At 48.3% G+C, this 27,464-nt stretch overlaps 2 protein-coding genes across 6 annotated transcripts; one reads left to right on the top strand and one right to left on the bottom strand.

Annotated features, from left to right (window-relative positions):
- Positions 1 to 63: 63 nt before the first annotated feature.
- Positions 64 to 27,315, bottom strand: LOC140897928 (E3 ubiquitin-protein ligase TRIM15). Of its 5 annotated transcripts, XR_012154878.1 has the most exons (6): positions 26,823 to 27,315; positions 24,129 to 24,224; positions 21,768 to 21,998; positions 6,857 to 6,999; positions 4,406 to 4,505; positions 64 to 3,889 (listed from the first exon to the last, which is right to left on the bottom strand). XR_012154878.1 is itself a non-coding variant. In XM_073311227.1 (4 exons), the coding sequence occupies exons 2-4, from the start codon at positions 24,147 to 24,149 to the stop codon at positions 19,193 to 19,195; spliced, it is 318 nt and encodes a 105-aa protein (XP_073167328.1). In that variant the 5' UTR covers positions 24,150 to 24,224; positions 26,823 to 27,314; the 3' UTR covers positions 17,649 to 19,192. The 5 variants fall into 5 exon arrangements, 1 of the variants encoding a protein (XP_073167328.1); XR_012154876.1 differs by having other exon boundaries at positions 4,406 to 6,999; positions 26,823 to 27,314; XR_012154879.2 differs by lacking the exon at positions 4,406 to 4,505 and having other exon boundaries at positions 26,823 to 27,314.
- LOC140897905 (zinc finger protein RFP) lies at positions 418 to 8,339 on the top strand. Its single transcript, XM_073311162.1, has 6 exons — positions 418 to 877; positions 1,925 to 2,020; positions 2,808 to 3,038; positions 3,450 to 3,472; positions 3,781 to 3,896; positions 6,122 to 8,339. The coding sequence occupies exons 1-6, from the start codon at positions 455 to 457 to the stop codon at positions 6,637 to 6,639; spliced, it is 1,407 nt and encodes a 468-aa protein (XP_073167263.1). The 5' UTR covers positions 418 to 454; the 3' UTR covers positions 6,640 to 8,339.
- Positions 27,316 to 27,464: the final 149 nt, after the last annotated feature.

The following is a 27,464-nucleotide window of genomic DNA, read 5'->3' as shown; positions in this document are numbered from 1 at the left end:
CAGCCCTGGTGACCCCCTATCAAAGGGGGCCGCGACCCACTTTGGGGTCCTGACCCACCGTTCTGAGAACCGCTGCCTTAGTTAAAACAGCAGCAAAGACACTTAACTGGGGTGAACCGCTCAAATTCAACCCCTGGCTCCCCTACAGGCTTTCACGCCAGCTGCTGAGCAGAGTTAAAAGCTGAGTTGCCTTCTCTTCACTGCTATTTTAACCCAAACTAAGAACACCTTTTGGGGTTTTCTGCCAGGAAAGTAGCTTGCCAAAGGACCTCGCTTTCTCCTGAGGGCAAGGAAAGGCAGCAAAACAAAGCAGTTTTGTTGGGAGCACCCTCGCCTCCCCCACAAAAACTTGAGCAATATGTTACAGGCATGGCAACGCCCTGTCATTAACAAAGCGCTCAGTCCTTTTCTGGGAAGAAGGAAATGAAACAAATTCTCTCTGGCACTCGGAGTCATGGCTGCTGCCGATCCAGCAAAAGCTCTTGAGGATGAAGCTTCTTGTCCCATCTGCCTGGAGTATTTTAATGATCCGGTGACGCTAGACTGCGGGCACAATTTCTGCCAAGCCTGCATCACCCAGTGCTGGGGGAGATCAGATACAGACTACTTCTGCCCCTGCTGCATGGAGATCTTTCCCCAGGGGAACTTCCGAGCCAACAGGCAGCTGGGGACCCTCATAGACCTAATCATCCGACAGCTGAAGGATGAGCAACAACAGGCCAAGCTGGGAGGAGAGAGGGTGTGCTGGAAACACCAGGAGGCTCTGAGACTGTTCTGCGAGGAGGATCAAACCCCCATCTGCCTGGTGTGTGACAGATCCAGGGAACACAGAGCTCACACTATAGTTCCCATTCAAGAGGCTGCCCAGGAGTACAAGGTGAGATGAAATCTGTCTAGTGTGGATCACTCGATGATGACCTGTTCTGCTCATTCCTTCTGGGGCACCTGGCATTGGCCACTGTCAGAAGACAGGACACTGGGCTAGATGGACCTTTGGTCTGACCCAGTTTGGCCGTTCTTTTGTGACCGATTATAGCTGTTTGTGGCGGTGGTGTAGCCGTGTTGGTCCTAGGATAATAGAGAGCCGAAGGCATGAGGTGATCTCTTTCATTGGACCAACTCTTGCTGGCGAGAGACAAGCTTCCAAGAGTACGCAGACCTCTTCTTCAGAAGCTTGAACGCTTGTCTCTCTTGCCAACAGTGGTTCTCAACCAGGGGTACGCAGAGGTCTTCCAGGGGGAACAGCAACTCATCTAGATATTTGCCTAGTTTTACAACAGGCTCCAGAAAAAGCACTAGCGAAGTCAGGACAAACTAAAATTTCAGACAGACAATGACTTGTTTATAGTGCTCTGTAGACGATACACTGAAATGTAAGGACAATATTTATATTCCAATGGATTTATTTTATCGTTATAGGGGAACAAGGAGAAAGTCAGCCCTTTTTCAGGACTAGTGGCTCTGACACTTTTGTATTTTCATGTCTGATTTTGTGAGCAGGTTGTTTTTAAGTGAGGTGAAACTTGGGGGTCCACCAGACAAATCAGCCTCCTGAAAGGGGTACGGTAGTCTGGACAGGTTGAGAGACACTACAACAAAAGATATTACCTCACCCACCTTGTCTCTCAGATTATAGCTGGGAAGTTAACAGATGTCTGCTGTAAGGAGGAATGGGGTGTGTGTGTGTCACTTTGGTTCCCTGTGTTGTGGAATTCAGAACTAGGATGGAGTGACGGGATGGTCAGAACCCAAGTGTTTGTTACTGGAAATGAGAACATCCCCAAAGGGCAACTGAAGTTTCATCCCACAAACCAGACCACAGAGCTACTGGTCTGGGTCATATTTTCCAGTTGTTCTCACTAAGTGTCTTTAAACAGGGCGGAGGGGAGGAGCCCCACAAACTTCTGTTCTCCAATTCTTTCAGGAGCAAATCTGGAGGCGGCTGGATGTTTTGGAGAAGGGGAAAGAAGAGATTCTAGCTCTCATAGCGTGTGAGGAAGAGCAAAGCCAGGAACTGCTGGTAACTGCCGCTGGTATCCTGTAGCCAGGAAATTCACACAGGGAAGTTCCCATGTGAGAAGATAAAGGATGATTCAGTGGTTAGGATGCTAAGCCTGGAATACAGTAGAGCTGGGTTCATTGACCTGCTCTGCCCCAACTCCCTGGGTGGTTTTGGACAAGTTATTGAGTAGCTCTGTGCCTCAGTTTACAAATCTATAGCCTGGGGAGAATAGAACTTCCCTGTTCTGGGAGGGGAGTGGCATCTAGTGGGTAGAGCAGGGGAGGTCTGGGAGTTAGGACTCCTGGGTTCATTTTTAGCTGCAGAGGGGAACAGTGTTTTGTGGCTAGAAAGCATGCGAGCTGGGAGTCAGGACTCCTGGGTTCCATCCTTACAGGAGTACTGTGAACATAAATACAACAAAGACTGTGTGTTCTTCAAATACTACAGTGATGGCAACCGTATAAGTAAATTGTGACATTGAAGCACTAAGGATGGGTTGCCTATAGATATTAAATATTTCCTCTTTGTAAAGCAAAGATCATCTTTTGCTTTAAAGGAACTGAGACTGATCCAGGAAATGGAGAACGAGGGGAAAGGGTTTTCTTGAAATATCTGAATCACATTCATTAAACAGTGACTGGTTATCTCAGTTTTCAGAGGCCCAGTTTGAGACAAAGAGGAACATAAATTCCATTTTTCTTCCTTGAAAGTTACTTTTACAATTACCCTGAAGAACACTTCAGACATTGGACAGTTTGCATGACTCTCTCTCTCTATGTTCCCGGTCTTTCTGTGTCCATCACAGAGACAAATAGAAATTGACAGGGAGACGATGGAGTATCGGTTTGAGCAACTGCAGACATTCCTGCAAGAACAAGAGTGCCTCTTGCTGGCCTGGCTGGATGAACTGGAGAAAGAGGTCACCGCCAGAAAGGATGAAAACGTCCGCCGACTCACTGAGGAGGTTTCCCGTCTCAACACCCTGATCGGGCAGATGGAGGAGAAGTGCGAGCAGCCCGCGAGTGAATTCATGCAGGTGAGACTGTGCGAGAGACACCCCAGGCTCCGGTGCAAGGAATGGAGGGCTCCCGAAGCCACCGTGGCAGGGCCCCGGGCATCACTGATCCCAAAAGCACTCTGCATCTGCACAGCCCAAAAGGGAAATGATTTGGTTCTTTGAGGGCAGAAAAATCTTCCTTTGTCCTGAAATGGAGGGGAAAAAAATTCCCCCCAAGGCCAAACCCCAAACTCTGGTCTCCACCAGAGAGCCCCTGATGGGAACTGAGAGATGAAGTCCTGCAGGGAGCTGCCTTCAGGGAGTATGGATCCAGAATGCAGAGACTGGGCATCAGACTGATTGTGATGCAAAGCAAGTCCCCTCCAGAGCGGGGTCGTGGGTACCCAGCATATGGCACTGAGCTCCTGTTTCTCTCTCTCTCCCCTCTAGGATGTCAGAAGCACTTTGAGCAGGTAGGCCGCTCCTTCTCACTCTCCCTCATGCTTCCCGATGCTGGGAAGGGGCTCAGGCACCAGGAGAGGGAAATGTGTCCTCAGGTCCCAGCAGAGAGAGCGTGGGACGGTCTCCCCGTGCAGCTACTAACCTTCCCTCCATCCCCAACGTCCTGGGGCTGCTGCCATTTCCCCAGAGTCCAGACCGGCCCAGACCTTAGGGTCAGGTGACTCTGAGAACTCAGCTCCAGTCCCATCCGTTCTCCCTGGTGCCGACACTGGGCCATCAGCTGGGAACACCGTGTGTGTGTGTCTGTCTGTCTCTCTAGATGTGAGATGGGGACGTTCCAGCCTCCAGCACCTGCTTCTCCTGAACTGAAATGGAGACTCTGGTTGTTTTCTCAAAATTTCGCTTTCCTCCAGGATGCGCTGAGGAAGCTGAAAGGTAACAGAGAGATCGAAAAGTTCAGGAGGTGTGAGAGCGTTTACACAGGGGCTGATCTAATTCGGATTTCACTGACAGCTGGTTTCACAGCATCCTAATTCTAGTGACTCCGGTGGGGTTAGTCTTGATTAACACCCGTGGGGGAAATCAGCCCCAGGGTCACTTTCTTGCTGGGTGAGAATGAAAGAGCTAAACCACCCTAAATGAGTGTAGCCTTTTATTTTACTTACAGTGAATTTAGTAACGTGGGATTACACCGCCGTAGGTTAGGCTCTGGTGGCTACAGTGTTAAGCTTAACAGAGTGAAAGTCACCTCTGCTACTTGCTCCAGATTTAGAGTCTCTAGGAACACGTAATGACCCAGGGCAGTGACCACACAGACATTCACAAGTACAAGGTCTAGTCTGTTTTACAAGTTTTATTAAAGTTACCATTAAAGTTATGAGTACCCAGGCATATAGAAATTCCATACAGACCTATGCACAAGTTACAAACATAGTTATACTCACATCCTCCTCGATAGTGTTAGGGTCTGATGGGTCTCTCATGGACTGATCGTCAGTGGAGCGATGGCTCCTGCTGGAGTTTCCCAGAGGGAGCTCAATTTTCCTAATGTAGGCAACCCCCTTTTATAATGTGATTCTTTCTTTACCTCATTAGCATTTCTGCACATCATGCACTCTGCGGTTAGAAAAATGTGACCACCAAGTATCTTGTAAGCAAAAAATTACTTTTACTGTTAATTTTTTGCAATATCACTCGTCTTTTCCCGTAACCTTAGGGAATCGGGTTATTCTTTGGTCACTTACTTATATCCGCATTCCTTAACTCTATGGCCTAGTATGGTTAAGCTAAAGTCTGAGAGGCCTGAGCTGGTAGGCCTTGTGTTTCAGCCCTACTTACTTAGATAAAACAGAATTATCCCTTCTAACTACTAATCAATCTATCTTATACGTCTATAATCCTACAATTTAACTCTAATATACAATGATTATATATAACATGTTAGTTATACCATCACACAATAAATGAACAATAAACTAAAATCACTGGCTACATGCTGTTTCTTAACTAGCCATATAAAATTCTAAGTTACTAGAAAGATCTGACTGTGGGTTTTCTGACCAGCCCCTCATTCCCCTCTTGTGACTAAGTCCATGATAGTCATCGACAAAATCTGATTTCCTCTCCGTGCTCTTCTTCCTTTAGTGAATCTGTTGCCTGAACCGAAACTGGAAAGAGGTAAATTTCTAAGGGGTCGTTGGGAGACTGGCATTATTGATGGGACTGTTTTCCTGATGTGAGGAGAACACGTTTGGTTTGGGACAACAGAAGCAGCAGGAATCAAATTAATTGCTGGAGTCAGGGCTACAAAAAGGACCTCACACTGCCAGAGCCTCTAGAAAGTTCTGTCATTGGAGATTTTTAAGAGCAGGTTGGATAGACACCTGTCAGGGATGGTCTAGATAATGCTTGGTCCTGCCTTGAGTGCAGGGGACTGGAGTAGAAGACCTGTTGAGGTCCTTTCCAGTCCCACTATTCTGTGATTCTATGCAATGCCCACTGCAGGGAGTTATTACTAGGTACTATGGTATTGTCAACGCCTGTGATTTTAATCTCAAGTCTCATGATGTCAGTGTTTGGGTTTTTTTTTGGTTTTGTTTTTTTTTAAAGACCCAGCTCTTGGACTCAAGTGATTATGGGAAAATCTCACTTTCATTTACTATTTTTAAAAAAACATCTAGCCCTTGTGGCTGCAGAGAACACCCTCCTCCCCAAAAATATGACCACTGGGTATCTTAAAGGCTCAGAAAGAAGGAGAAAGATAGCAAAAACCCAATGATTATTTTAAAAGAAAATCCATTTGATTGGGGTTGGGCTGATTCATAATGTCTACATGCTTGGGTTTGGTGATGCTTCCAGACAGGCAGGGCCCACCTTACGACTGACTCAGTCACTGTTTAACAATCAGATCGGATGGGTGACTAAATTTTATCTGTGATTTGAAGGACAGAAGTTGATCAGAGCAGAAAATGCATGAGGGGGGAATTAAAAATAGGCTTGGAGAGGGGCTGTAACAAATTACTGCAAGTAGCCACAAGATGGCAGCAGAACCTAAGGGATGAGCCACAGGCCCTTGCTGTGCTGTATGTTAAAGCAAACCTTGCCCCAGGGCTGAGCTCTGCCTCTAACACGGATTTTTTTCATCCTCTCTCTCTGTGCAGCTGAAGTGACACTGGATCCAGACACGGCAAATCCCTGGCTCGCCATGTCCGCAGATGGCAAAAGCGTGCACTGGGGAGTCGCCCGGCAGGATCTGCCCGACCATCCCGAGAGATTTGATCCTGCTCCCTGCGTGCTGGCCTCTAAGGGCTTTGACTCTGGGAGGCATTTCTGGGAGGTGGAAGTTGGAGAAGGGGCAGTCTGGGTTGTGGGAGTAGCCCTGGAGTCTGTTAAGAGGAAAGGAGTGAGCAGGTTTACACCGGAGCAGAGGATCTGGGCTGTGCGGAAATACTGGGAACGGCATTGGGCACTCACCTACCCTGAAACTCCTTTGTATTTACATGGGGTCCCTAGGAGGATCCGGATTTATGTGGACTATGAAGGGGGGTTGGTGGCGTTTTATGATGCTGGCAACGAGGCCCCGATCTTCACTTTCCAACCAGCCCCTTTTGTTGGGGAGAAAATCTGCCCTTTCTTTGAGCTGCTGAGTACAGGCTCCCAGATCAAACTGTGCCCCTGAGACACAGGATAAACCATCCTTGATTGGCCTTGGTCCTACATATGTTAGTAATAGTGCTTTTCCATAGAAGCAACAAGGAGTCAGGTGGCACCTTAAAGACTAACAGATTTATTTGGACATAAGCTTTCGTGGGCTAGAACCCACTTCATCAGATACATGGAGTGAAAATTACAGATGCAGGCATTATTATACTGACACGTGAAGAGAAGGGAGTTACCTCACAAGTGGAGAACCAGTGTTGACAGGGCCAATTCGATCAGGGTTCAATTCAATTCCATAGAAGCAATCATTGTGGTTGCCTCAGGGATGGTTTTGTTGCCAGCGGGGGAGAAGATGGTCCTCAGAATGATAAATAAGAAGCTGGTGAAGTAAACAATCAGTTAGGATGTGCTCGGCACTATGAGAGAAGTTTGGAGGAGCCCTGGCATGCAGATCACAGGGGGAGATTTAAAGATGAATATCTACATGTTCACAGTATGTTAGCACCTAGAGGTCCCAACTAAAATCAGGGCCCCATTGTGCCGGGCGCTCCACAGACACACAGCGGGAGACAGCCCCTGCCCCAGCTGAGATCAGGGATCCATTGTACAGAGTATGAAACAGTCTATGCCAGTAGTTTTCAAACTTTTGTACTGGTGACCCGTTTCACACAGCAAGCCTCTGAGTCCGACCCCCCCCCCTTATAAATTAAAAACACTTTTTAATATATTTAACACCATTATAAATGCCTGAGGCAAAGCAGGGTTTGGGGTGGAGGCTGACAGCTTGTGACCCCCTCCATGTAATAACTTCACGACCCCCTGAGGGGTGCCAACCCCCAGCTTGAGAACCCCTGGTCTATGCCCTGAAGAGTCTGCAATCAACAACATAAAGAGTGGGGGAAAGGCCATTTGTTAGGTGGGGCACCATCTTCTATCTTAGATACTTATCTGGACCCCCCATTATCTCATTGCAATGGAGCTACACTGATTTACACCAGTTGGGGACCTGCCCTTTAACTTCTATCTGTGGTACTTATGGGGACCCCCTTACAATACTACCTGAGCACGTCACAACATTTAATGCACTTATCCTCAGAGAACCCGTCCTTTAGAGAAGTGAAAATATCCCCATTTTACTGAGGTGGAACTGAGGCAGAGCTATATTTGACTACGCAGGGACATCGACTGGCAGGACTACACCAGCGTGGATGCTTTATTCCTGAATAAAAGTGATTTTATTTTGCTTCCCCAAACAATTACACCTCTGCGGTCCTGTCAGTCCATTTCACCACCCTGACAAGCCTGGAGTCGCTTGCCCAAGGTCAGACACATAGTCTATGAGAGAGCAGAGAACTGATCCCAGGTCTCCCTAGACTAATGCCCTGACCATCGGTGCACCCCATCTCTCCGAGCACTTAAGTGACTTTTCATACATAGAGGGAAACCTGGAGCAGGGCTAAGCCCTGAACCCAGATGCACTGCCTTGACTACAGAACCGTCCTCTCTCTTGCTATATTTTTTCCCCTTCCTATCACTAAGCTTCCCTTTTGCATTCTACTCTTAAATTTACATCTTGCTAAATGGAAGCAGAGGAAGGCATTTCTCTACGAATTTATTACCTAATAAACATTGCATTGGCATAGAATTTTTGAATGTTTGGTGGCTATTTATTTGGGAGGAGAGGAAGAGCAAAGCATCATTTGGTCTTATATAAATAAAGGTTCAGACGGGAGAACACAGTACAGGAGTAACTGCACCAGTCCAGGTGGGAGGGCGTACTGCACTCTGTAGCAAAGCGGCTCAGACCCATAACCCTCCAGCAACCCCTGCTTCCTAAGACCCTCACCTTTGCTGATAAGGATTCACAGATGGTGCGTTAGGGACCTCATCCTCCCTCCCCCGCTAGCCTGATCTAAGATCTCATTCAGCTCCATCTTCTGCTCACATAAGCACAAAGCACAGAAACCCCCCCGTTAGAGGAGCATGGGTAGAACTTCAGCATTGCCCCTGCTTTCCCCTTTCTAGACATAAGGCACACCTACTGAGAGCAGCAATCCTTCATCCTCACATAATCACAGATGGGCAGAGCCGAGCCCTTTTATACTCCTCTGGGCTGAAACCCGCCCCTTCTATTGTGATAAGTGAAATAATAGAATTAATAGGATGCACAAGAATCCCTTTTGTCCTGTGGAAATAGGGGATTTTGATTCCCATCTTTGGACCAGAAAGGCTGGGTGTATTTCTTGGGTTTCTGTCAAAGTGAGTTGAATTGACACAAAATTAAATGGATTTCTTTGCTCTGCACGCTGATCCTATTTCAAGGACTTCTCAAAAGCAAGCACGGGAAGGCTTTTCTTTTTAATTCAATGTTAAAACAAATTGTCCTCATCTGTGGGGCAGAGACGTGCCTGCTGAGTTTATCATTTATAGAGTCAGCCACGAGCCTGAGAGAGTAGTGTGTCCTATAGCGCGTACGCTCACATCACCATCTACTATTCTTAAACAGGACATTAGTAGACTGCTCAATACAAAGAATAGCACAGTTAACTGCTTGTAAAAAGCCAAATGTAGAAAATTTCAGTCCCTCATTTCTTCAGCTTCTTCCATCCTCACCTCTGTTGGGGACACTGGGGCATAGCCACTAGGTAACTCGAGGGGATGGAAGACCACGAGTGTCAATGAAGCCCCCTCGCACTAGGCCCAAGTGTCCTTGCCCCCCCCCCTTGCCTGGAGGCACTCGCAGCAGTTATGCTGAGAATCTGCAACAATATGTTGCAGAGTCAGACTGCCTGAAACTAAGCAAGGGCAAACAGGGCAGATATGGAAGAACAATGCTGAATAAAGCAGCTTTATGTACGGTTTAAAAAATGATACCGAGAACAAGGGAACTAGCTGGGCTGGCTATATGGATACTTAGGGCAGCTTGCTATTGGATAAGTATGCTGAAGAAAGGATGTATAAAAGCCTGTGTAACTTCCTGCTCTGTGTACAGGATTTGAGATTCTATTCTCCCTGTATCTTTTTGCAGCTGCAAATAAACTTTTCTGCTTCTCCACCCCATTGTGATTATTGGGTGTAGCACACCAGGTAGCGAACCAACCCCAGCTGTTGTGTAGCCTCTCGGCACTGGGTGCCAGCAACACCTCCAAGGGGATAAACAAACAAACTTACATAGCCCCCCCAAAAAACCTTTACAAGAAAATACAAAATTTAAGGGAATAGTATTTGTTTTATGAAATTTTCATTCAAATTGTTCCTACTTTTAAAGCCACTAATTATCATCATATCTTTCTGTACAAGTTTGTAGAGCAATTTTTCAGAGGAAAGACAGGTAGCTCTTAAAGTGGCCTTTAAGTCTGATTACTTAAAAAAGTAATTAATCTCTAATCTACAGAAACAAGAAACTTTACTTAAATCTGGTATATTTAGTAACAACCTTGGTACCTTCAGACACAGCATGTTTTGCCTGGTCAGAACTATCTGAAGCTCCCTGGAGCAAATAGTTAAAAAGCTTGTTGCACAGAGCCCAACACAACATTGCTACAACTACGCATTCAAATAGGTTAATCACAGAAAAATTCCTGAAGTCCACAGTTCCAAAAGAAATACTAGCATTAGGGCCATCCTACTTCAAGACCCCATACATGTAAATAAGCTTAAGATTCTTTCCTACTCCTCCTTTGCTTTTTGTCATCTTTTTTCCTCTAATCAGCAACAAACCCCCTCAAATTCTCCTTAGAAATCACCCATACCCCCACAACCCCTTTTTTAACTAAACATGAAAGGACTCACATGTCCTCCTTATAGTGCCTATATTCGGACCTGAGTGAGGACCTAGATAGCCTGCTCCTCCCCCTCCCCTCGGCTAGCACTGACCCCAATCTTGTTCAAGTCAACACAGAACAACCCCCCCCTTTGCTACGGCGATATGCAAATTAAGGATTCCAACATTCCACTTTTCATTGGCTCCCTTGGGAAACCAATCAACTAGCGGCAATGTTTGAAAGAAAACAGAAAACATGGAGAAGTGACTTTGCGCCCACTATTAATTAGAAGCTATTGCTTAGATTGTGAACTCCCAGGAGTAAGGCTGGTGTATTCCTACAGCGCCTAGCACAGTGGGGCTTCATTCCTGAGTGGGGTTTGTTTGATACCGCAATACAACTCAATATTTGTTAAAATAATCCTTCAATTTAATCCTTTATCCATTCATAAGGTGTCTATACTATAGACCAGTGGCTCTCAACCTTTCCAGTCTATTGCCCCCCTTTCAGGAGTCTGGTTTATCTTGCGTACCCCCAAGTTTTCACTTCACTTCAAAACTACTGGCTTACAAAATCAGACATGAAAATACAAAAGTGTCAGAGCCACTAGTCCTGAAAAAGTGTTGACTTTCTCGTTTGTACCAATTATAAAATAAATCAGTCAGAATATAAATATTATACTTACATTTCAGTGTTTAGTCTATAAAGCAGGCTAAACAAGTCCTTGACTGTCTGAAATTTTAGTTTGTCCTGACTTCGCTAGCGCTTTTTATGTAGCCTGTTATAAAACTAGGCAAATACCTAGATGAGTTGCTGTACCCCCTGGAAGATCTGCATACCCCTGGTTGAGAACCACTGCTGTAGACCACTATGGGGGAGAAGGGGCATGGTGGTTGTAGACTATTTCACACAATGTCCCTTCTCCATTCCTGTTCAAATCAGAGTCCTTGTCATAATAAAGCAGGGTGGGGAAGAGAAGTGCGTGGCCCAGAAAAGGCCCTTTGAAGAAGGCCAAGAAGCGGAGCAGAAGCTTAAGAGCAAGAACAAAGCAACGAAGAAAAAAAGCCAGGAAGAAACCAAAGGACCTTGTAAAATCAGGAGCCACTTCTGTATTTCTTATGCAGTGGGAAGCATCTAGGGAAAGTCCTCAGAGTCATACTATTGATTCACCGTAAAGAAAGAATCGGAAGGCTCTTTTAAGAGCTAATCCACAACGTTCTCAAGATGAGCTTTAACAGAGATGTCCCCGGTTTTGTTTGATTTCATTGCACGTGTATCGAGCCAAAATCCCCTGTGTGAGATCTCAGCCCTGCGGTGAATGGGAAGAAAGAAGGCACGTAGGGGCTGTGGGAAATCGTGTTTTAGAAAACCTTGCGTTGTTTACCAGGACTAAAAACCTGTTTTGACACCAGCATTAGGGTAATCTTAAAAGTCCTCGGGCTTTGTCAGGCCGTCGGCTTTCCCAAACGGCGTATCATAAACTACATTGCTCATCGCTGCGAGCACTTCAATGAGCAGGGTTTTCTTTGCAACGCTAAATAAGTTTTCTTGATCACCAGGGGTTGTCACTTAAACTCTTCCTTATGACACACTGCACACAACAGTTCGCATACAGAATTTGCTCTTTTGATGAACCCTGGGGGATGGTTCTGAAAAGAACCGTTTTGATTTCCTTCCCCCCCCCCCCCGGCCTGAGCCCTCACTCCATAAGGAAAGTGCCCTTAATAATCTCCTCTAAAATTTGCTTCCTGCGGGTTGCCACCGTCCCCCTGATTTTGCCCGGGCTCCTGCTGACCCTCTTGGGCTGTGCACCAGCCGGTTTCGTTTCCCCGCTGGGGTCATTTGGCCCTGGGGCAGCTGTTCCTGTCTTCGCCGAGCTCTGGCACCTCTTGGCCGCGGCTGATTCCCTCTTTTCCGCTTTCGGGGAGCCGCCTCCCCGCGGGAGCCTGAAAGAGCCCGAGGCGCCGCTGCCGCTGACCCGACGCAGAGCCCCGCGGCTCAGGAGATAACGGAGCACAGTCTTGATGCGGCCCTTGTTCTTCCGCACGTCGTATCCCTCGCCCTCCAGCGTCTTCTTGATGGCGGCCAGAGAGGCGCCTCTGCCGGCGGCGGGGACATCAGCCGCCCGGAGAATGACCTGGCTGAGAGTCGGTTTCTTCCTTCCCTTGCGCGGGGGATTCTCCCCAGCCGGACGGGAGGCTGCAAAAGCCGCGGGGAGAGGACGCGAACCGGGCATGTCCCTGCGAGTCAATCCCAGCTGCTGCCACCCAGACCCGCACGTCGGGCCGCCGCCCTGACACTGAGCCCAGCGGCCGCCGCTGAGGCCAGATAACGAGCAGAGCCCGACGCAGCCGAATCAATCCCCTGCTTTATTCCTGCCCCTGCGCCCTCTCCCCAGCCGGTGTTTCTTCTGCCCCACTCAAGTTGCCCGCAAAAAAGCGCCAGCCCCGATTTGCACAATCGTTTCATCCTCCCCGTTCCAGGACACTGAGCTAGTTCCCCCGCTGGCGTTGTCTGAAGTATTCATGAGTTGCTGTGTGGGATAAGTCACAAAACTGAGCTGTGGCCGCCCATTTGGCTCCTCTACTCAGGAGAGAATTCGTGCTTATCTAATTTTAATCCACATTCCCGCAGCTGCCACCTCTGGAGTTCACTGGGACAGGCTGGGGGGTGTGCGGGAGAATAAAAGAGCAAAGCAATTAGCCTGTTTCTCGGGCTTTGTTGTTGTCTAACTCGTTGTTAAAGAAATCTAAGAAACACACCCAAACACTTGCAAACACCTGGGGATTAACACTCCTTTCTTCCTATTGGACAAAAGAAAAACCTCGCTTCCGATTGGCTCTCATTCTTTACCAATCAGGGCAGGGGTCTTCACATTGTTTTCCTACAAGATTAGGATTGGAAGGGTCTGCTTCATATTGGCTTTGTTGGTTTTTTTATTGGTGGAAGAGGGTCTGGTTATATCAGGAGTTATTTTCGATGCTTACTTCAGAAGCTGATTTTCCTGTGTACTGTGTCTCCTCGTTTACAGTTTAATAACAACCCCATGAACTCGATCCTCACACGTCCCTTCTAAACTAGTTTGAAGGAAACAATTAGTGACAAATTGAGTTACTGGAGAGGTTTCTTTATGGCATTTGAAAGATGGTTATAATGGCTCCAGGAATCAAAGGGATGTAATTCCTGTTCTGGCCCAGCGTCCCCAGATTGTAAATACTTCAGAACATATTTTTAAAGGCAGGTCAGGTTTTTGAAAATAGGATTCTTCAGTAGTAAAGTGGAGTTTGATTTCCTTCTTCCAGGAGTAGTGTTAGGCCTGGTCCTGGATCCTGTTCCACTAAAGTTAATTAGAGCTTTGCCCTTTACTCACATGGGAGAAGGATCCAGCTCTTGAGTCCGCAGTTACAGAGTTAGGATTGCACTGGAAGGAGGTGGAAAAAAGTCTAGGGAATAGAGAAAAGAAAGGAGACCCCTATGCAACATCTGTCCCTACACGTTATTTAATGCTAATTTCTGGCCAATTTATAATAATTCTGCTTCAATAGACTTGGTGCCTTTTTCTAGGGTATATTTTCCCTTTAACGCTTATTTTTTCTCTCTAACGTAATGGGGGACACACAAAAGATTTACAATATTCCTATCACTGATTCTGAGATCAGAATGAAATTTGTTCATTTTTTCTAATAGTTTGTTTTGAGAGGAGAGGAAAATGTTCGAAAGGGCTGGAACCGGAGCAATCTCCCTTGCCTGTTTCCTACCATGGATGTATTTGGAGGTGGTCGCTTAAAAAAAGGCTTGTTTTTCCTCCAACCAGAGTCTAGGACTCCGTGTCGTCCTATCAGTGCCTGCCTTTCCTTCTGAGCCAATCAGCGCTCACTCGTGCCTTTATAAAGATCCCCTAGCAGGCTTTTTTTTTTTTTCTTCACTGTGTGGAGAGAAAAAGTGAATAAAGAATCACTGTTGTGGGTTTTTTTCCCCTTTCTCTATGGTTAGAGCAAAGCAGATGGCTTCTAATCTGTCCCTGCAGAGAGCCCAGTGGAGTAAGCAAGCTGAGAAAAAGGGTTGCACAAGTGCCTATTCCTATGCACCAGCGAAGAGGAAGAAACCCCCCCATGATCATCCTCATACCGAAGTGCAATGGCAGAACCGAGGGTCTCTGAAATCTTCCGAGATGTTGCTTCCTAAACGGCCTTTTCAGCGCCTGAGCAAGGTGGTTTTTCAGAGCTCTGGGGGGAGCCGCCTGCGTGTCCAGTCTCCCACCTACCTGGCCTTGCAGGAGGCCACGGAAGCTTTTCTGGTGCAGTTGTGCGAGGACTGGAAGTTATGCGCTCTGCATGCGAAGAGAGTCACTGTCGCGTCCAGCGATGTACACCTCGTGCGATGCCTGCGCGGGGGAAGACCCTGAAGGCTGTTAATGCGGATCTGTGTGACTGCAGCACCCGGGCGCGAAGCGACTTCAGATTGGTTTAAAAAATTGGTCATTATGATCAAGTAGCTAACGGTTTCTGTTATGTAAAACTAAGGGGGTGTAACTTTCATTTTTTAAATGCGCGACAGTGTCCCATGTCTTATGTCCTTTTGTTTTGTTGAATGACTTTCGAAGTTTTTTTTTTTTTTTTTTTTTTGAATCACGGACAGTGAAAATTAAGCTGCTTTTCTTTATAGGGAGAGGGGGGGATTGATTAGTTTTCTAAAACACTGCCATAGAGAACGGCGTGAAGTCTTTCTACCTCCCTCGCCCACCTCTTTCCCTGTCTCTCCCTCGCCGTAATAATTTAATGCGGAGGTTAAAGGGGTTGGTTTGTGCTTCGAGTAAATATTTCACAGAATGAGCACGTGTGTAGACGCACAATTCTGTAGCAAATATTCCTAAAACGGCGATGGACGCGCCCTTAATCCCTCCTGACACGTTTTAGGGGCGGTGCGCTAAATTCTCAATCAATTAGGTCCTCTGCTGCCGCAAGATTTGATCTGCCACATAGAAGAGTGGTGCGCTCCTGCAGGGCTTTCCTCGTGATTTCAGTACTGCTGCTGTAACATTGCAGCCCTGCGGGACCCTTCACAATGCTACACCCCACGTGCTGTTAGAGTGCAGTTTATCGGTGTTGTGATGCGAAAAAATCGTTTCAGCCTTGTGGTGCGGCTATCACGCCCCCCCTCCCCCGCCACTCTAAGAGGGTGATCATGTCTAAATGATAGCTTGCCTTTTCTGAAGCCCTTCAGCTGGAGTATCTCAAGATTGTAAGAGCTAATCAAGGGTTACAACAGCAAAAACCAAGTGCTGTTACGCCAGCTGTTAAATGCTGTTAAGGATTAAGCGAGAGAGGATAATGGATTTGCTCAGGGCTACCCTCAAACCGGAACGACAACCGTAAACACCCGACTCCCCTTCCCACAATGCTATTAATTTCCATCCCATAGAGCGGAAATTATAAAGTAAGATCCCTTCGCACCGGATTTGGCCACCCTGGAAGTCATTCCTCACTGGTTTGTGTCCCCTGGAGTCATTTCAATGTAAAGCGAAGTGACTGCAAAATCCTACCAAGGTGGTTTGAACTGACGCAAATAAATCATCCTCTCATGACTTTCCCTTTCGTGGGCGTGTAGTACTCCGAAACGGACACACGAGGGCACCCAGTCCTCATAAATGAGAAAACGCTCTGTGTAAATATTTAAATAAAAAGAAAAGGAGGACTTGTGGCCCCTTAGAGACTAACCAATTTATTTGAGCATGAGCTTTCGTGAGCTACAGCTCACTTCATCGGATGCATACTGTGGAAACTGCAGCAGACTTTATATACACACAGAGAATATGAACCAATACCTCCTCCCACCCCACTGTCCTGCTGGTAATAGCTTATCTAAAGTGATCATCAGGTTGGGCCATTTCCAGCACAAATCCAGGTTTTCTCACCCTCCACCCCCCCACACAAATTCACTCTCCTGCTGGTGATAGCCCATCCAAAGTGACCACTCTTTACACAATGTGCATGATAATCAAGTTGGGCCATTTTCTGCACAAATCCAGGTTCTCTCACCCCCTCACCCCCCTCCCAAAAACCACACACACAAACTCACTATCCTGCTGGTAATAGCTCATCCAAAGTGACCATTCTCCCTACAATGTGCATGATAATTAAGGTGGGCCATTTCCAGCACAAATCCAGGTTTTCTCACATCCCCCCCACCCCCATACACACACAAACTCAGTCTCCTGCTGGTAATAGCTCATCCAAACTGACCACTCTCCAAGTTTAAATCCAAGTTAAACCAGAACATGGGGGGGGGGTAGGAAAAAACAAGGGGAAATAGGCTACTTTGCATAATGACTTAGCCACTCCCAGTCTCTATTTAAGCCTAAATTAATAGTATCCAATTTGCAAATGAATTCCAATTCAGCAGTTTCTCGCTGGAGTCTGGATTTGAAGTTTTTTTGTTTTAAGATAGCGACCTTCATGTCTGTGATTGCGTCACCAGAGAGATTGAAGTGTTCTCCGACTGGTTTATGAATGTTATAATTCTTGACATCTGATTTGTGTCCATTTATTCGTTTACGTACTCTGAAAGCTGTCAATATTTAAATAGTGATTCGGGAGTCGGATCCTGGGTCTCCCACCTCCACGGTGGGTGCTCAAACCACCAGGCTGCAGGGTCAGTTTCTCGCTTGCTTAAGAACTAAGTGTTTCTACCCCTGGAACAGCTTCAAGAGGAGAGATTGAGGGAGCCTCACACCAGACTATCCCATAGCTCAGTGGTTCGCGCCCTCCCCTAAGGGGTAGGCAGGTTCAAATTCTTTCTCCCCCCTATGGCAGAGGGGGGAATTGAGCCTATGTCTCCCACATCCTGGAGGAGTGGTTTTAAGCTCTGGGCTAAAGATTATAAAGTGGGTAGCAGTAGCAAAGGAGTTATGGTGGGGTGGGGTGTCGATCACTGACACTGCAAAGGAGTTATGGGGGGGTCAATCAGTGAGGCACTGCAAAGGAGTTATGGGGGAGGGGGGGGTCAATGCCTGTCCTCTGCTGTTCCTGGCTTGTTTGGATCAACAGGAGAACAAACAGGATGGGGATAAATGAAATTAGCTCCAGGAAAAACCTCACCAGACACCTACTCGCTCCTAACCCGCAGCCCCCTGCTATCCCAGCCCTCAGCTTCCCGCTACTCCCCACAGCTCCGCCGCTGTCCCTCAAACCTGACCCGCAGCCCCCTGCTAGCCCCGTTCTCAGCTCGCCCCCTTTCCCCCCCCCCAGCTCTTCTGATCCCCCTCAATCCTGACCCACAGGCCCCCACTATCCCAGCCCTGGGCTTCTCACTGCCCCCCTCTCCACAGCTCTGCTGGTTCCCGCCGCTGTCCCTCCTCTGCCACACCAGATACCTAGGCTAAATCTTTTGGTGCAAGGCACTCAGGGTCTCGCTGTGCCTCACCCAACTCAGGTCAACTGTGATCAGCTTGTGACCAATGGGGAGCGGGGTGTGGGGGGGCAACTAGGAATAACAAAACCCCTGTTGGCAAGTGACTGTGAGAAGCAACTCAGGGGCTTGAGAGCAATTTCAGACACCCTCCCTCCTAGCTTCCACGAGGAATCAACACGGCCACGTGTGTCAATAATGATCATGACCCACCCGCATGTTCTCAGAACCAGGATCTTGCCCGGAGTGGCTCTTGCAAGCTAAGCGGGTCCGGGCAGAATTTCGAAAGGAGACACCAAGAAAGCTGCAGTTGCTACAGGGGGCGGGATAGGGGGCTTCTTTCCCCTGTCAGAGCTTACCCCAATGCCCCAGTGTGACGCCAGGGGGCGCTGTGCTGCAGTGATCAGGGTTGGGGGCTCGGTTGGGGGCGCGTGCCCCTGGCAGTCCCCTCCCAATGCCCCAGCACAATGCCATGCTGCACCAGGTGCTGACTTGCACTTTAGAGATAACCAACTCACCCGCCCCACTTTGCCATTAAAGGCATCCTGGTGCTTTCTCTCCTAGATCGGGTCTGAACCGTGGGGTCTTGGCTAAATACCCCCTTGAATGATTCCATTCTGCCTCCCTCCTCTAAAATCCATGTGTGCCTTATTTGGACCCAGGATTCACCATTCACTTCCTGGTACCCAGCTGCCCCACCCCCAGAGGTGGCTGCAATTCAGTGTTCACAGCCTTACCGTTCTGGTAAAACACAGGCTGTTTACTGCACTGGGTCCCTGTTTCTGAAACCCTTCGCTGCTGCTCTGTATCCCCTCTGGCCAGCGCACAACCATGCCCCCCTGTTACTATACCTCGGGGCATCAGAAGAACATGAAGGAGGGTTGCTTCCAAAATGAATGAATAGTTCAACCAGCTTTAATTTATATCTAATATCTGCACCGGGATTTCATAAAATCAGAGGAATGTAGGGTAGAAGGGGCCTTGAGAAGTCATCAAGTCCAGCCCCTTGCGCTGAGGCAAGACCAAACAGACCTAGACCAGGAGAGTTAGTTTGTGTGTGTGGTTTTTGGAGGGAGGTGGGGGGGGGTGAGAAAACCTGGATTTGTGCTGGAAATGGCCCAACTTGATTATCATACACATTTTAAAGAGAGTGGTCACTTTGGATGGGCTATTACCAGCAGGAGAGTGAGTTTGGGTGGGGGGGGGTGAGAAAACCTGGACTTGTGCTGGATATGGCCCAACTTGATGATCACTTTAGATAAGCTATTACCAGCAGGAGAGTGGGGTGGGGGGAGGTATTGTTTCATGGTCTCTGTGTATATAATGTCTTCTGCAGTTTCCACGGTATGCATCCGATGATGTAGCTCACGAAAGCTTATGCTCAAGTAAATTGGTTAGTCTCTAAGGTGCCACAAGTCCTCCTTTTCTTTTTGCAAATACAGAGTAACACGGCTGCTCCTCTGAAACCTGAAACATAAGAGCGGCCATACTGGGTCAGACCAATGGTCTCTCTAGCCCAGTATCCTGTCTTCCGACAGTGGCCAAGGCCAGATGCTTCAGAGGGAATGAACAGAACAGGGCAATTATCGAGTGATCCATCCGATGTCGTCCACTCCCAGCTTCTGGCAGTCAGAGGCTAGGGCAGAGGTGGGCAGACTATGACCAGCAGGCCACATCCGGCCTGTGGGACCGTCCTGCCAGGCCCCTGAGCTCCTGGCCAGGGAGGCTAGCCTCTGCCCGGCGCCTCCCCTCTCCTGCTGTCCCCCCTCCCTCGCAGCCATGCTGCAGCGTGGGCAGCACAACTGGCTCTGTCTGGGCAACGGGGCTGCGAGCTCCTGCCGCTCTGAGCGGCATGGTAAGGGGGCCGCGGTGGCGCACATGATGGCAAAGGAAGGTTGGGTAGGGGGTCCCGGGGGGCAGTCAGGAGACAGGAGGCGGTTGGATGGGGCGGACGTTCTGAGGAGGGGCGGTCAGGTGTCGGGGAGCAGGGGGCTGTTGGACAGGGGGTGGGAGTCCCAGGGGGCCTGTCAGAGGGCGGGGGTGTGGATAGGGGTCGGGGGGACAGGGAGCGGGGGGGTTGGATGGGGGTGGAGTCCCGGGGGTCAGTTAGAAGTGGGGGGTGCCAGGAGGGGGTAGTCAGGGGACAAGGAGGTTGGATGGGTCAGAGGTTCTGAGGGGGGCAGTCAGGGGGCGGGAAGTGGGAAGAGGTGGATAGGGGGCAGGGGCCAGGCTGTTTGGGGAGGCATACCCTTCCCTACCCGGCCTTCCATACAGTTTTGCACCCGATGTGGCCCTCAGGCCAAAAAGTTTTGCCCACCCCTGGGCTAGGGGCACTCAGAGCATGGTTTTTCATCCCTGCCCATCCTGACTAATAGCCACTGATGGATCTATCCTCCATGAACTTATCTAGTTCGTTTTTGAACTCTGTTATAGTCTTACATCCTCTGGCAAAGAGTTCCACAGGTTGGCTGTGTGTTGTGTGAAGAAATACTTTCATTTCTCCTCATATGGAAGCTGTTCCATACCCCTAATAATTTTTGTTGCCTTTTTCTGTACCTTTTCCAATTCCAATATATCTTTTTTGAAATGGGGCGACCAGATCTGCACGCAGTTCTGCACAAACGGAGAAGACCGTGCGCGCCTTTAGAGGATGCCAAAACTATTTAGGGGGATACTGCCCAGGATGGTCCAGTGGTTAGAGCACTGGCCTAGAAGTTGGGAGACTGGGGCATAATTCTGTGCTCTGCCACAAACTTCTTGTGTGACCTTGGGCACATCAGTTAGTGTCTCTGGGCCCCAGCTTCCCACCCGGTGTTGTGAGGCTTAATATATTACAGCCTGCCTGTGAAATGCTTTGAGATCTACTGGTGAGAAAAGTGTTGTATAAGAATGGGGCGTTATTATTATTAACAGCTCCTTCCCTTGTAGTGTGAAAGTCCATCAAACAAACAAACAGAAAAATCTACAAATGTGCTACTCTTTAGCAGAACCTCAGGGCTACAAACACCTTGGAAATGGAGGTTGCTCTGAACTCTGAAAAGTGCAGAACTCTGAACAAAACTTTATGGTGGTTCTTTCAAAAGTTTACAACTGAACATTGACTTAATACAGCTTTGAATCTTTACTTTGCAGAAGAAAAATGCTGTTTTCCGTTTTTTGGGTTTTTTTTGTCTCTGCAGCTGCCTGAATGCATACTTCCGGTTCCAAATGAGGTGTGGGGTTGACTGGACAGTTCGTAACTCTGGTGTTCGTAACTGTGAGATTCTACTGTAACTCAATATACAGCATGATACAAAGTAAGTCTGAAAGGTGGCATATGACTTCTACCCCTTGATTAGCTCATTCGGTATGTTAGTTTGGAAGCAGTAGCAGGCTCATGATTCTCTGTGTGTTTTCTGGCCGCTAGAAGAGGCCAGAAGCAGACCGACATACCCACAAGCAGAATTTTAAACTGGATTACACTAAATTTGAAGTACCAACTATGGCATGATCCAGCCAGTGGGTGAGTGGGACAAAGAACCACACTGTGTTTGCAGAGCTTGCAACAGCATGAAACCAAGGAAGGAAAAGTTGAGGGTAATTGTCAGGGAAAACTTCCTAACAGTGAGGTGTGCTAGGCTGTGGAATGTTCTTCCCAGGAACAACAGTGAGAGCTCCCAATTCTTGAGATATTCTGGCCAAAATCCTGGGACATGTGGTAAAGGGCATGAATGAATAACACAGCTGGTTTTTGCAGCGTCGTCGTAGAGCGCCGTGTGTGGTGCAAAAGGATTATCTCTCCCCAACAGAAGTTGGTCCAATAAAAGATTCCCCCCCACACACACACACACACCCCTTTTCCCAGCTGATCTTTGACACCCATCACTTCCGTGAATCCGTGACTCAGCTTTCAAAGAGCTAAATAACAACACAAAGATCAGCAGCACACAGACTGTGCAGGAATCTGGGGGGTGTGGGGTAGCTAACACAGTCTCACCTGCAAGAATTCACTCGCTGGCTGCTGGCGCTTCCCCTCCATCTCGCAGACCAGATCGCTGAGGCAAGAGAGCGCCTTAGAGTATTTGGTGGCATTTTCATCCCTCACCTTCACAATCGCCTTGTCCAGCTCGCCCAGCCGGCCCAGGTGGTATCTTTCTTGTTCCTCCAGAAACACGCACAACTGCTGAAATTCAGACACAACCTTCTGCCTCTCGGCTTCCACTTCTTTCTGCAGCAAACATGCACACAGACAGGGAAAAGATCAGGTCAGGGACACACAGAGAGTGGTTGGGACATTTCATAGACTCTTCTGTAGCTCTCTGCAGGATAATTACAGTAAAGGCTTTGTTATCCCGCATGTTGGGGCAACGGGGGCTGTCGCTTAGTCAAAAACTCTGGTTAACGAAAAATTATACTTACCAACGGAATACGAATTTTCAAAGAATTAGAATACAATAAAACGAATACCGTATAAAACAGTAGACAGGTACTCAACAATCCAGTCATGGTACTGCACTGCAGAGTGGTCGGTTTCTTGAAGCACGTTGGTGTATACAGGGAAAGTTTTCTATACAGCAGGTTATCTTATGACACTACATATCACTCTGGGCAGCGCATGGCCTACACCCAGATCACTAAAAATACACAACACTAAAACGATACTGAACAGAATTTAATCTTTCTGGAATGATTCAGAAGGCACTTCAGGATCTTGCAGTGCCTCCGGGACAGCATTATCAACATCAATTATCGTTGTAGACGGAGAAGGCATAGGAGATTGGGCTGAATCTGTTACGATACACCCTGGAAGCTGCTCTTTTGACTAAATCCCTGATATCAGCTTTCTGACTTGTCTTCTGTCTCTTTGTCATAAAAGCAGAGTGCAGAATGGGCAATTGCATAACCTCCTGGGCAGTATACTTGACCCAATTTCTAGATTGAAGATCTGTATTGGAAGAGATCAGAAATGCCAGTTAATAGAGCTTGCTGGTTGATAAAGTGCCGGATAACACAGCTTTTACTGTGTATGGCAACCCATAACAATACAAGTGCAGACATTTCCTGTTGTGAGTTTGTGTGTGTGGTTTTTGGAGGGGGGTGAGGGAGTGAGAGAACCTGGATTTGTGCAGGAAATGGCCCACCTTGATTATCATACACATTGTGAAGAGATTTCAGAGTAACAGCCGTGTTAGTGAGTGGTCACTTTGGATAGGCTATTACCAGCAGGAGAGTGAGTTGGGGGGGGGGGGGCGGAGAGTGAGAAAACCTGGATTTGTGCTGGAAATGGCCCAACTTGATGATCACTTTAGATAAGCTATTACCAGCAGGACAGTGGGGTGGGAGGAGGTATTGTTTCATGGTCTCTGTGTGTATATAATGTCTTCTGCAGTTTCCACAGTATGCATCCGATGAAGTGAGCTGTAGCTCACGAAAGCTCATGCTCAAATACATTGGTTAGTCTCTAAGGTGCCACAAGTCCTCCTGTTCTTTTTGCGAAGACAGACTAACACGGCTGCTCCTCTGAAACCTGTTGACAGAGAATTTTCTGATCGCTTCCCCAGTAGCAAAAGTGCCTCCTCTGGTCAGCAGCCTCCTTAAGCCAGATCCTCTGAATAGCAAGAAGGGGAGGAGGCTGGCCTCAGAAGGAGGGACTTCGGAGAGCAGGCATGGCAGAGAACAAGCATTATTAACCTCATTGTTTGGATGATGCATTTTTCTGCAGTCTCCGTTGTCCTTCTTAGGCTCCATGTACATTTGTGTTAGCACCTAGAGCACAGGCGCTGACTTTCCGAAGTGCTCGACCCGCGGCTCTGCCCCAGGCCCCGCCCCCACCCCACCCCCAAGCCTCACCCCACCCCATCTCTGCCTGCCCCATCCCGCCCCGCCTCTTCCTGCCCCTGCTCCACCCCCACCCCACCTCTTCTTGCCCAGTTCAACCCCCTCCCCCAAGCATGCTGCATCCTCACTCCACCCCCTTCCCCTCCAGAGCCTCCTGCACGCCTCAAAACAGCTGATCTCGGCGGGCCAGAGGCGCAAGGAGGGAGGGGGAGGTGCTGATTGGCAGGGCCTGCCAGTGGGCAGGCAACACTGGGGGGTGGGGTGGGAGCTGATGGGGGGCTGCTGGTGGGTGGTCAGCACCCACCATTTTTCCCCCATAGGTGCTCCAGCCCCAGAGCACCCACGGAGTCTGCGCCTATGCCAAGAGGCCCAGACCCATATAAGTGTATGCAGTACCTATCACAAACAAAGAATCTCTGAACCAGAAGAGAATTTGCAAAAGACAGCAGAGTAAGTAAGTACTGATCTCACTCCAAGTATCAGTGATGTCCTGGAGCTGATAAGCAATAACGGCACCTACCAGAAGTTCCTGGCTTTTCATTTCCCCACTCGATTGAAACGCTAGAATCTCAGCTCTCTCTTTCTTCAAAATCTCCAGGTGGCTCTGAATTTGCACCTAAGAAGTTGGGAGATGAACAAAAATAAAAATGTTTTATGAGCTCTGTTTAAACATACAACATATTTTTGAGGCTTTGCCATCAACAATAACTAATAGATTATTTTTTAGCCCTGTTGCTTATTAATATGGTGTATTCATTACTGTGTTTTAAACCGGGTGCTAATGCCTACAATATTATTAGTTAGAATGTGGTAGCAGCCATAGGCAGTGACTTCTGCAGGCGCCAGTGGGTGCTTGACCTCTGCTGCCCAGCCCTGCCTCCACCCCAGCCCTGCTCCTTCCCACCCCCATTCTAACCCTTTCCCCAAAGTCCCCGCCCCAACTCTGCCCCCTTCCTGCCCCTATTGGACTCCTTCCCCAAATCCCTGCCCCAGCCCCGCCTCCTCCCCTGAGTGCGCCGTGTTCCCGCTCCTCCCCCCTCCCTCCCACAGCTTGTTACGCCGCGAAACAGCTGTTTCACGGCGGCAAGTGCTGGGAGGAGATGCAGGGACACTGCACGCTCAGGGGAAGAGGCGGAGCTGGAGATGAACTGGGGTGGGAGGGCAGGATGCTTGGCTGCCAGTGGGTGCAAAGCACCCACCAATTTTTCCCCGTGGGTGCTCCAGCCTACGGAGTCTGTGCCTATGCTCCCGTCGACGTCTATAATCCACCTCAATGAGCGGCAGAAGTTCTGTTGCCGGGAGCACGTCTCCCATCGACATTGAGTAGTGTGGACATGGCTGTAAACTAACCTAAGGTACATCAACTTAAGTTACGTTACATAACTTAACTAGTTCAACTTAGATTGATTTACAGCACTAGTGTAGACCAGGTCTAAGTCAGTGATACTCAGACATGAGCGGTTCAGGAGCCAAATGAGCGATCAACGTGACCCAAAAGAGCCACAGTCATGTGAATTCATTGTTTCATTTACTACAATATTATTCATATTTAAACAGTAGGACAGGGGAAAGATTTCGTTTGAGCATTGGCCTACTAAACCCAGGGTTGTGAGTTCAATCCTTGAGGGGGCGATTTAGGGATCTGGGGCAAAAATTGGGGATTGGTCCTGCTTTGAGCAGGGGGTTGGACTAGATGACCTCCTGAGATCCCTTTCAACCCTGATATTCTATAATTCTCACAGCAAATAAATTAATAATCTGGTGCAAGTTAATAATTTACTTGGTTAATAAGATAGTAAAAAGCATGCTGATTGATTTAATTGTTAACCCTACAGTGTTTTAAGATCATGTGGTAAAGGAAGACACATTAAAGAACCACTTGTGGCTTGCCAGCTGCGGTCTAACTATCACTGGTCTAAATAGCCAAGGCAGAAGGGGGAAGGGGGAGTTACTCGTCCAAGGCCACCAGCAGGGCTAGAACAAGAATACAGGTGTCCTGAACACCAGTTTCACACTTAAACGCTGCCCCGGGCTGGGTCAAGTTGAGCAGGTGCTAACAAAAAAGAGACCAAATCTTGTGACTAAAAACAAACCCCCCTCTCAGTTGTTCAGGTCTTCCTCTTCCTTATTACCGGTGACGTCATAACCCTGTCATGGGGCTTTCAGGGAAACAAAACAAAACAGGCACAATAAGACCTAAATGCAGAATGGGGCTAGTGGTGAGAAAGCTCCTTGTGAATGGGTGTGTGTGGGGGGAGACGACAGAGAAATAGGAGAGACAGCAGCTCCTGAGGCTGGTAGGGTACAGCTCGCTCCAAATTGGGAATCAGTTACTGCCTGGTTCCTGGCCCAATTCAGGGTGCCAGAGAGGCTGTTCCAGCCCCTCTGGGTCCCATTCTTATCCCCCAACCCAGCTTATGGGTGAACTGATGCAGGGACAGAGCCCCCACACTATTTCCAGTGCAGAGACTCCACCCCGCACGGCAGCCCCGGTTCACCACCCCATGCAGAGTAATCCCATGCCTATGGGGGGAAAATGAGGTTTAGATCCTTTAGTGTGTGTAAAACCGTACTTTAAAAAATTCTTAGTGTATTCCCTTTAGCTATAGAGTTTGCTATGCAAGATCTCGGTAATAATGCAGTGTTTTGCCAGTGATTTCCGCTCTACTCCGTGCTGATTAGGTCTCAGCTGGAGCATTGAGTCCAGTTCTGGGCGCCGCATTTCAGGAAAGATGTGGACACATTGGAGAAAGTCCAGAGAAGAGCAACAAAAATGATTTAAAAAATCTAGAAAACATGACCTACGGGGGAAGATTGAAAAAATTGTGTTTATTTAGTCAGGAGAAAAGAAGACAGAGAGGGGACATGATACCAGTTTTCAAGTACATAAAAGGTTGTTGTTACAAGGAGGAGGGAGAAAAATTGTTCTCCTTAACTTCTGAGGATAGGACAAGAAGCAATGGGCTTAAATTTCAGCAAGGGAGGTTTAGGTTGGACATTAGGAAAAAATTCTGAACTGTCAGGGTAGTTAAGCACTGGAATAAAGTATCTAGGGAATTTGTGGAATCTCTGTCATTGGAGATTTTTAAGAGCAGGTTGGACAAACAGCTGTCAGGGATGGTCTAGATAATACTTAGTCCTGCCACGAGTGCAGGGGACTGGACTAGATGACCTCTCGAGGTCCCTTCCAGTCCTACGATTCTATGGTTCCTACCTTGTACTCCTGGGCAGCCTCTTCTATGGGAACCACCGTGTGAGCCCTGTGCTCCTTGGATCTGTCACACACCACGCAGATGGGGGTTTGATCCTCCTCACAGAAGAGTTTCAGAGCCTCCAGGTGTTTCTCACACACCCTCCCGCCTCGGGGCTCTTTGAACAGCTGCAGGCTGAGCTGTTTGGCCACCTCTGCCACATTGGCCAGCTGCCTGTTGGGCTTGAGGTGTCTCTGGGGGAAGCTGCCCCTGCAGCAGGGGCAGGAGAGGCTGGTCTCCTGTCATCCCAAGCACTGGGTGATGCAGGCTCGGCAGAAGTTGTGCCCGCAGTCTATAATCATCACCGGCTCTTTAAAATAATCCAGGCAGATGGAACAAGTAGCTTCCTCCTGGAGCGTTTTGGCTGGATTTGCAGCAGTCTTTGTACCCGGCTGAGCAGGTGCACACAGAGTTGAGCTGCACTTATCTGCTTCCTGAAGCCCAGGGCTGGGTGGAGCTTTCATCAGCAATCAGCCCCCTTCCTGACGTTGCAAGTTGTTTTGGCCGTTGTTGCAGCAGCAGCCACTGGGCCTGCTCAAGAGAACAGAGCCTGAAGGTTTGTGTGTTTCCCAACTTCTGGCCAGCCTACACGTTTTGCTCCTGGT

This window comes from Lepidochelys kempii, chromosome 14 (genome assembly GCF_965140285.1).
Source record: "Lepidochelys kempii isolate rLepKem1 chromosome 14, rLepKem1.hap1, whole genome shotgun sequence".
NCBI lineage: Eukaryota > Metazoa > Chordata > Testudines > Cheloniidae > Lepidochelys > Lepidochelys kempii.
The sequence above is the reverse complement of the archived record's forward strand: the minus strand, read 5'-3'. Positions and strand labels throughout refer to the sequence as shown.

What these genes read in the sequence shown, in the direction of transcription:
- LOC140897928 (XM_073311227.1), bottom strand. Translation starts at nt 24,149, where the DNA reads ATGAAAAGCCAGGAACTTCTG. An exon ending in TGAAAAGCCAGGAACTTCTG is followed by an intron (nt 21,999 to 24,128) that starts GTAGGTGCCGTT and finishes TGTTTGCTGCAG; the next exon opens with AAAGAAGTGGAAGCCGAGAG. An exon ending in CAGCGAGTGAATTCTTGCAG is followed by an intron (nt 19,259 to 21,767) that starts GTGAGACTGTGT and finishes CTTATGTTTCAG; the next exon opens with GTTTCAGAGGAGCAGCCGTG.
- LOC140897905 (XM_073311162.1), top strand. Translation starts at nt 455, where the DNA reads ATGGCTGCTGCCGATCCAGCAAAAGCTCTTGAGGATGAAGCTTCTTGT. An exon ending in CCGCGAGTGAATTCATGCAG is followed by an intron (nt 3,039 to 3,449) that starts GTGAGACTGTGC and finishes TCTCCCCTCTAG; the next exon opens with GATGTCAGAAGCACTTTGAG. An exon ending in TGCGCTGAGGAAGCTGAAAG is followed by an intron (nt 3,897 to 6,121) that starts GTAACAGAGAGA and finishes CTCTCTGTGCAG; the next exon opens with CTGAAGTGACACTGGATCCA.